The sequence below is a fragment of the Asparagus officinalis genome, chromosome 9 (genome assembly GCF_001876935.1).
Source record: "Asparagus officinalis chromosome 9, Aspof.V1, whole genome shotgun sequence".
In the NCBI taxonomy this organism is placed as follows: Eukaryota; Viridiplantae; Streptophyta; class Magnoliopsida; order Asparagales; family Asparagaceae; genus Asparagus; species Asparagus officinalis.
In genome coordinates this window covers 16,156,140-16,165,937 of record NC_033802.1, presented here as the reverse complement: position 1 = coordinate 16,165,937, position 9,798 = coordinate 16,156,140, and the positions used below count along the sequence as shown (strand labels likewise).

Here is a 9,798-nt window from a genome sequence, read left to right as displayed (position 1 = left end):
GCAGAGATCGTTTATCGGTCTTCTGCTTACGTGAGATCGGGTTTATCCGTGGACCGCCTTTGATCTGGATCCGGTTGATGAAAAATTCGGCAGAGCTTCGTCTTCACCGAGGAAGTATTTGATTTGAAGCGCTGAGATCGACCAAGCGAAATCAGGGCTCTTCTCGAGATTAAGACCAAGCCTAATCTCAAGGGACGGACGGGAATGAGTGTCGGATCTCTCGAACTCTCCTTCTTTATGCCGAAGAACTCGCCAAGATCTGTCAACCCTCGCTGAAATTCGTGCTCCTTTGACTCCACAATCCGGCAGCACCTCCTCGTCTTGATAATCAATCGCCCCGCTGAATGGAGGCCCTAAGCTTTTATTTATAGGCCTCGGATGCGGTTATTTGGATGAGAACAAGTGATTTGGCCTTATCTTTAGTCAATAACAGCCTAACCACGTTTGTAGATGATATCAAGTCAGTTGGGAACCTCTGGAACTGAAAAGATCTTGAGAAAATCGTCAAAATCGTCGAAAAACACATCAGGGGGTCAAAACAGCGCGACAGGTCAATCTGACCCGCGGGGGCGCGGGTCGGCTTTGGCCGACCCGCCAAAACGCGGGTCGGTCTTGGCCGACCCGCCGACCCGCCGACCCGACACGTTCAGTGCGGATACATTTCTCATCACAAGAGTCCCGGTTCTCTGGGGTATCAATCCATTTGTGGCCTTCGACCCGGGATCATGGGTCTTGACACTGCACCTCCAGGCGAGGTATCGGCGGCCGCTCTCACCGTGAGGAATCGTTTAGCTCATCTGGGAAGACAATTACCTCGACTGGATTACCGATGTTATGGTTGGGCTTCCTCACTGGCTAAGGGATGGTGGACCCGTTTGACCAGTTATGTTCTGGGACGCTGGGAGAGAGACTTGAAGGGTAGTGGATTATATACGCCCATACGGGCTACTATGTATGGACTTCCCGTTAGCTGCCGTCACTTCTTGGCATTGCTCGAGACATATATGCCTGATAGTAATACCTTCTTGACCAGTGGCGGAGAGCTAGGGTTGGCTCTTCATGAGATGCACCAGGTTTCCGGGCTTTCGATGGGAGATTGCCCGTATCAGGAATACTTCCCTTCTAACCAACAGTTGGAGTGTTTGAAGAAGGATACTCCCGATGTGTATGACACTCTCTGGGACCTCACCTGTCATTATCACACCTGTTTGCTCCAGAGTTCTCCTCCAGCGAAGACGAAGAGGAAGATCAGCTTGAAGCAGTTTGCTGTTTACCTGTTTCCTAACTTGGAGGATGATTCCGAGGAGTCCATACATGAGTTAGGCGTTTTGACCCCTGCCGCTATTAATGAGCTGATGGAGAAGAATGAAACTCATTCTTATACCATTGCTAGTGCCGAGGGGGCTTTTCCGGCCGGGACTAAGTTTCGATCGTTCCTCTATCATGCCCAGAAGTCTATCGATCCTCGGTCTCTGTTAGCTGGCTACCTTGCTCTTTGGCTGAAGAAGTGTGTTGTTCCATATCAGTCTTCAGACGCTCTACCCCTCGAGGTGCTCTTCCCTGCGGTCCAGCTAGCTTATGGGAGGGAGCTTTCTCTGCTTCCAGCGATGGTTGCCAGCATCCATTGCGGGCTTAGGGGTGTAGTTCGTGTTCTTACCCAAGTGGGTTCTAAACCCTCGACTGAGCTTACCTGCCCGAAGGTTGAGCTGCCCTACGCTTATTTGATGGCGTGGTTCGTTCTTCACCGTCCGGACTTGATGTCGGCGCCCAGCGCCGTTGATGTTCCCGTTCCTTTCCTACAGCTGTTGGAGGAGAGTAGATGGGTTGGGAAGAAATTTGAAGATGTACAAAAAGAACTTCGAGTTCGCAGGAACTGGGAGTTCTTCAAATGCTTCCCTCGCTTTTCGGGACGTTATGGCGAGGAGTTGACTGATATGGAGAAACCCCGAACTAACCGGACTGCTCTCGACGTCGGTTGTTTCCGCTGGTTGGTGAACATCCGAGTCGGGTATCTTGTTCTCCGGGTGAAGGACCGCTGCCACATAGAGCCTTACCTTCCCTGCCGTTTCGCACGTCAGTTTGGCTATGACCAACTATACGTTGGGAATCCGAGTCGTAGTTTGCGTGTTGAGGGAGGACTCGTTGACGGCGTACGGGCGTGGTTATGGACCATGGTTGGCTGCACCGGGGCTCAGTTTGCTCTTCCCTCCTATAAACGCAAGCCGATGATTACCTTCCTCAGCTGTAAATGGTTCCTCTCTGCCGATGAATCCATAAGTGTGAGGAGTCTTTCGGAACTAGAATCCGATCACTTGGTTCAATCTGCTATGATGGCTGCTCGCAGGGCTGAGCCTGCTCAGAGACAGAGGAAGAAGTCCACCGGAATTCCCGAAGGGGAGTATGCAGATATAGATACCGACCAAGCAGAACTTGATACAGGTTTGTCATGCTCTTTGATCCTCTTTCTCGACTTCAATTGGTATTGGCGAAAGATCTGGTTCATGAGATGATTCTTGTTGTTTCAGGTGGGGTAGCCGACGACCATGGGTCGCTCGCTTCCCGTCGTGCGAAATCCAAGTTTGGTGGCCAAACTTCGCATGACCGCCCCGTTGGTTCTATGAGGGGTGATCCTTCGAAAAGGAAAAAGATTGCCCATAAACCTCATGTTGATCAGCGCTCCCATGGGGTAGATTCAGGAGGCTTTGCCGACGGGGAGGAAGGTAACATTTTGTTGTACCCACTTTTATTGCTTTAAGATGATTTACCTTCCGGGATCCCTGATCCTGTTTCATAATTCAGGGTTCTTCGAGGAGGGCGAGCTTCCACCAGGTCCGGTATTCTCTGGGGCTGACAACATGGACTGCTTCATGCAGCAGGTGTGCGACGCCCTTCGTGATGGCTCCCTGGGCATTGATCTGAACATCGATCTTGGGCAGGCAGATGGTGTTGATCCCACCGGTTCATTTTCAGATATACCTACATCCGGTGCTGCAGGTGTTGCGACAGAAGGGCCAGACGGGGATGGGGCCTCCCCTATTGCAGATTTCGAAGAGCAGGGATATGTTCCTGCACCGGTCTTCCCGAGACCTGACTCTGGACTGTTAGCCGATATGTTAGCTGAACAAGCTCCCACCGGGACTGTGAGACCACTCTTTGAGAGTGATTCATCCACAGGTATATATCCAATTTCCTCTCTTCTTTGCTTGTCTCAGTCTCCATTTTGACTAATAAAGAAGTGCAACTATATGACCAGGCGCTGTACCTGATTCTGCTATAGCTTCGGGTGTTTTCCCGCCTTCGCCTAATACGACTGACTTGCCCACGAGGGTTGATATACCTTCCATGAGCATTCCTGTCGTTACTTCGGAGCCTGTCGAACCCCAACCCGAGGGGATTTCCGCCGGTATAGGTATACCTCGAATTTCCCTTAGGGTCTTTTCGATTGTATTTAATAGTTTCTTGACCTCCCATACTGCTGCTTGCAGGTTCTCGACCGTCTCTATATGAGCAGGTCCATGCTCTCTTGGCCGATACCAATCCAGATGGGGATGTCTTCCGCACTGACCTCGGCTTCTTTACTGCCTTTTATAACGGCGTGATTGATAAGCTTCTGCACAGAGGGTCTTCTTTTGATCAGTTCAGGCGTTCCTTCTCCCGTCACATGATGATGATGAGGGAAGAGGGATATCCGGATTTGGCCGATTCCTTTACAGCTGATTTCGCTGCCCTGGAGTCAGAGATTCGAGAGCTGAGGGAGTTGAAGGCTGGTGGAGCTCCCTCTTTTGCATCTTCTCAGGTGGAGGATAGGTTGACGCAGTGGCATGAACTGCGATCTTCCGTTGGCAGCGAGCTTCGATCACGTGAGCGCACTGTCGAGCAGCTGATGGCCTCTCTGGCGAGGAAAGACACCAGCAGAGCTGAGTTAGTGAGCTCCTTAGATTCCACTCGTGCAGAGATAGCTAGACTGAAGGAGGCCTTGGAACGCGCCGAAGAATCTGCCGCTACCATTTCTGAGGAACTGGTTGGGTTGGAGCGTTCTCGTGAATGGACACTCGACAGGCTGGGATCAGTGCAGGAGGGGTTGATGAAGCTACGACACGAAGCCGCAGAGGTTCTCAACAGTTCCGAAGATTCTGTCCGAGCTAGCCTGCAGGCGGAGTTCGAGCAGGACTATATGGACAGGCTCTCTGGTTTAGAGTCTCATATTCTTAGCCGTCGGTTGCCTTCGGACTAACGAGCTTTTGTTGTATGCTTTTGACTTGATTTATTAATAGAAAATCCGCATTTGCTTCTTTTGTGTTTTCTCTGTATCTCTTCCGAATGACAGATTTATGGGATTTTTGGCAAACCCCCAGCCATCAACGGGTTTGAGGTGCCTTTACCGATTACCGTTTGAATCGGGCTAGCATGCGGATTGTCGAAATCCGTTCCGCATGTAACGTTGTGCTGAGAGAGTAAACTCTCTGAGGCTTTGTGCTATGATCTTGAATACATAGGCTTCGTCTTTCTCACGGGAATAGACTACCCGGCAACGCGTGTTAGGCGTTGACTTTGGGGTTTTTGGCAAACCCCCAGCCTTCAACGGGTTTGATGTGCCTTTACCGATCACCGTTTGAATCGGGCTAGCATGCGGATTATCGAAATCCGTTCCGTATGTAACGTTGTGCTAAAGGAATGAACTCCCTTAGACTTGCTGCTACGACTTCGAATACGTAGACTTTGCCCTTGTTACGGGAATAGGCTACCCGGCAACACGTGTTAGGTGTTGACTTATCCCTACTTAGGATTCGGGATAAAATTCCCCACGCACCAAGTGCGCGGATTGGAAGTTGAAAGTTGTGTCAAAATAGGAGAGGAAGAATTTTATATTCTATCTCCCGCTGGAAAGGAAACTTGAGGTGGGATTCCCCACCCCCAGTATCTGGAAGGATGAACTGGGAATGGGATCTCCACTCCGAGCACCCGGAATGATGAACTGGGAGTGGGGTCGCCACTCCGAGCATCGGAAAGGTCCGAGGAGAGGAAGAATTTTATATTCTATCTCCCGCTGGAAAGGAAACTTGAGGTGGGATTCCCCACCCCCAGTATCTGGAAGGATGAACTGGGAATGGGATCTCCACTCCGAGCACCCGGAATGATGAACTGGGAGTGGGGTCGCCACTCCGAGCATCGGAAAGGTCCGAGGAGAGGAAGAATTTTATATTCTATCTCCCGGTGGAAAGGAAACTCGAGGTGGCACACCCCCAGAATCCGAAAGGCTCAAACGACCCTAACTGTCGTAAGGTTTGGTCATTTGACTCTGAAGAGGAAGAATTTTATATTCTATCTTCAGCTGGAAAGGAAACTCGAGGTGGCACACCCCCAGAATCCGAAAGGCTCAAACGACCCTAACTGTCGTAAGGTTTGGTCATTTGACTCTGAAGAGGAAGAATTTTATATTCTATCTTCAGAACTGGAGAGGAAGAATTTTATATTCTATCTCCAGCAAAAGAGGGAAACTCGAGGTGGGATCTCCACCTCCAGAATCCGCAGGATGAAACTAGAAGTGGGATCTCCACTCCGAGAATCGGAAAGTTCAAACGACCCTAACTGTCGTAAGGTTTGGTCATTTGAACAAAAGATGACTCGGTCTTAGTCTCGACCAGGGTAAGTTGTGACTAAGCGAGGGTTCGAGATGACCCTAACTGTCGTAAGGTTTGGTCATTCGGGAGTTTGAAAGTGGACCTCTCGTTCATTGAAGGAATCGAGAGGGGACTTTGGCTTTGGTCCTAACTGTCGTAAGGTTTGACCAAGTGGGAAATTTGGAACGATCACAACTACGTGAAAGTTTGACCGCCCGATTTGTGGACCTCTCGTTCGTTGAAGGAATCGAGAGGGGACTTTGGCTTTGGTCCTAACTGTCGTAAGGTTTGACCGAGTGAGGAATGTGTGGCGAAGACTATGAGTAATCGAACACCAATGAAAGTTTTGTGAGGGAAAATTAATCCCTCGAATGATTGGATCTCATCTGATGAGGGTTAGAGTCTGACAAACTAGAACATTCGGGGTTCGAATGTGGACTTCTTGTTCATCTCTCTTATACCGACCAGGTTATCCCTAAGAATACCCCAATGTGGTATTCTTCCGGGAACTTCCCGATACATCAGCTCCTTCTGAAAGGTGCTAAGGATAGTACCTCTTCAGGAATTTGCCATTTATTGGCATCATCAGCCGATCACCATCTTTGGTGACTAGGCGATAGGCGCCGTTTGAGTAGACTGTTTCTACTACGAACGGTCCTTCCCATTTGGGCTCGAACTTGCCCTTCTTCTTGGAGCTCAGGTTCATAGGATGTCTTTCAGTTAAGACCAAATCCCCTTCCTTAAAACTCCTTTGTCGAACCTTTTTGTCGAAGGCTCGAGAAATTCTGGCTTGGTAGAACTCGATATGCTGTTGAGCCTCCAGGCGCTTTTCATCGAGCATCTCGAGTTCTTCGAGGCGCTTTTGATGCTGTTCTTCGGTCGTCATTTGGGTTGTAAGGGCGATCCGAAGAGATGGAATTTGAACTTCCAAAGGGAGAACGGCTTCACATCCATATACTAATGAATACGGGGTTGCACCGGTTGGTGTACGTACCGTGGTACGATAGGCCCATAGTGCTGCACCGAGCTTGTCATCCCAATCTCGCTTGTTACTTTTCACAAGCTTTGACAAAAGTTTTATGATAGTCTTGTTGAAGGCTTCAGCTAATCCATTTGCTGTGGGATTATAAGCCGTTGATGAGATGTCCTGAATTTTGAATTTTTCGCAGAACCTTATGAAGGCGTTGCTGACAAACTGAGGACCATTGTCATGTATGATTCGTCTTGGAACACCATGCCTGTAAATGATGTGGTGCTTGATGAATCCAATGACGTTGCTCGTCTTAACTTCTCTGAGTGGAATTGCTTCAGCCCATTTGGAGAAGTAATCGGTAATCGCCAGGATGAACCGGTCGCCTTTGATCGAAGGGGGATTTATAGGACCAACAATGTCCATTCCCCAAGTCTCGAACGGCCAAGATGTTACCGAGGGATGCAGATGCTCCGGAGGTTGGTGCATATAATTCGCATGTACTTGACACGCATGACACTTCCGGGCATATGTGATTGCTTCGCTCATCATGTGAGGCCAGAAATATCCCATTCTTCTGATGCGATCATAAAGCTTGGGGCCAGGCTCGTGCGCGCCACACTCCCCTTCATGTGCCTCTCTAAGCACTTCTTGGGCTTCTTTGGTTGATAGGCAACGCAATATCAGCCCATCGTACCCCCTGCGGTATAGCGTTCGATTCTCTGTATTGTAGTAGAATCTGGGTGCTCTTCGCCGGATTGACTCTCTTTCCTTCACATCTTCTGGCAAGATTCCATGCAAGACGTAGTCGATGATGGGGAAACGCCAATCTCGTGGTTCGAACTCGATTTGAGTAGCGTGTACCTCTTGAACTTCTTCTTCCTCGGCATCTTCACTGTAAAGCGGCACTAGGAGTTGGTGAGTTCTTACCGTAACAAACTGCTCTGTTTCGGGAGGCTGCGCTAGTGACACGGCCAATGCGGCCAACGCATCTGCATAGGTATTCTGTAGCCGTGGAATATGTTCGATGAAGAATCCTTCAAATGATTCCGCTATCTCCACTGCCATCTTATGGTATGGAATTAAATCCTGACTTCGGACTTCATATTCTCCTTGGACTTGCTTGACTATTAGTTGAGAATCGCCGAAGGCTTCGAGATACTCAACCCCCAGCTCCTTAGCGAAGTTGAGTCCAATAATCAGTGCATTATACTCTGCCACATTATTTGAACATGGCTTGGTTAATGAATAGGCTCGGGGCATCACGTGTTTTCCTGGGGAAACTAAGACCACTCCAACCCCGGAGGAGACCTTAGAACGTCCAGGAGTATCTGTGACAAGAGCTGCTCGAGAGGCGCCATCGAAGTATAAACGCCACACTTGTTGGTGTGAAGTTGCGTTGACCTCGTGGGTTTCATCAGGTAGGTCGTCGTATATCTCGGCAGGATCCGTAGTTGGATTAGCTGCGAGGAGATCGCATATGGCCTGTCCTTTGACCGACTTCTGTTGCTTGAAATGCAAGTCGTATTGGGACAAGAGTAAGGCCCATTTTGCTAACCGCCAGCTCATGGAAGCGGGTTGAGTCATGAATACTCGAACCGGATTAACTTTAGAGATGACGTAAATGGTCTGCCCGACCAGATAATGTCGCATCTTCTGAATGGCGAACACCAAGGCGAGGCATTCCCTCTCAATCATAGGATATCGAGACTCGGCGCCCACCATGGTTCGGCTCAAGTAATACACTGCCTGCTCGTGACCGTTATCGTCATCTTGTGCAAGCAATGCACTTAATGAATGGCTCGTCGCCTTGACATAAATCAAGAACGGTTTGCCCGATTTCGGTGCAACGAGTACGGGAGGTTTTGAGAGATATTCTTTAATGCTCTCGAATGCTTTCTGACAAGCTTCATCCCATACAAATGATACGCCCTTCTTTGCGAGCTTGGAGAATGGCTGGCATTTTCCTGAGAGGTTCGAAATGAACCGACGGATATAAGCCAATCGCCCCTGCAATCCTCTGAGCTCCCTGAGGTTTCTCGGAGGTTGTAATTCATTGATCGCCTTTACCTTATCAGGATCGATGTGGATACCTTTGGTGGTGACGACGAATCCCAGGAATTTTCCACTCGACATTCCGAGGAAAGACTTGGTAGGATTCATCTTCAACTGATGGGCTCGCATTAAGTCGAACATGGTCTTTAAGTCTTTGATGTGATCCTTTTTATCACGACTTTTCACGACCAGATCATCTACGTAGCATTCAACAGTCTTTCGGAGATGATCCTGAAAGATCTTTGACATAGCTCGTTGATATGTAGCACCTGCGTTCTTTAAGCCGAAGGGCATAACTGTGTAACAGAAGACACCGAGGGGCGTTCTGAATGCGGTGTGCTTTTCATCATCCGGATGCATCTTTATCTGGTTATAACCAGAGAAACCATCCATGAAAGACATCCTCTCGAACCCACACGTATTGTCGATGATGACATCCGTGATGGGGAGGGGAAAATCATCTTTTGGGCAAGCAGTGTTGAGATCCCGAAAGTCGATACAAATCCTGACTTTCCCGTTCTTCTTAAGGACTGGGACAATATTGGCTAGCCATTCTGGATGTTGCTCCTCTCGAACGAAGCCCGAGTCAATAAGCTTCTTGACCTCGGATTCGATCGCCTCCATCATTTGCGGACGAAACCGTCTTTGTTGTTGTTTGACTGGTTTGGCATCCATCTTGATATTGAGACGATGTACTGCTACGTTCGGGTCGAGTCCTGGCATGTCTTCATAATTCCAGGCGAACACGTCAATGTACTCCTTGATAAGAGAGATTAACTCTTCTTTCTCATCGGGTAGAAGACTATCGCTAATGAATATCGGTTTAGGATTTTCCTCAGTTCCCATATTCACCTGGAGTACTTGATCTTCGGTAGGAGGCTCTCTTTGCTCGAACCTATCACCATACTGCATGTTTAGGTGGTGAACCCAAGGATCTTCCCATGTTGGCATCTGGTCGTCTTCCTCTATTGCGGTAGGATCGACCGTGACCATATTTGACATCAACCTTTTGAACGTCTCGCCAAGGCTAGTGTCGGAACCCCCAGCCGAAGAGTCGGAAGAGTACCCGTTTCTAGCCTTGTTAGCGATCTGATCAATGATTTGCCAGCAACATTCGTCGTCGGACGAGGAGACGTAGCCGAGACCTCTTTT

The 9,798-nt window shown here is 49.1% G+C and overlaps 1 protein-coding gene across 1 annotated transcript; it reads left to right on the top strand.

Annotated features, from left to right (window-relative positions):
- On the top strand, positions 661-4,298 carry LOC109824808. The gene is made up of 5 exons (XM_020391458.1): positions 661-2,439; positions 2,526-2,720; positions 2,800-3,174; positions 3,254-3,409; positions 3,486-4,298. Exons 1-5 carry the CDS (start codon positions 726-728, stop codon positions 4,232-4,234), a joined length of 3,189 nt encoding a protein of 1,062 aa, XP_020247047.1. The 5' UTR covers positions 661-725; the 3' UTR covers positions 4,235-4,298.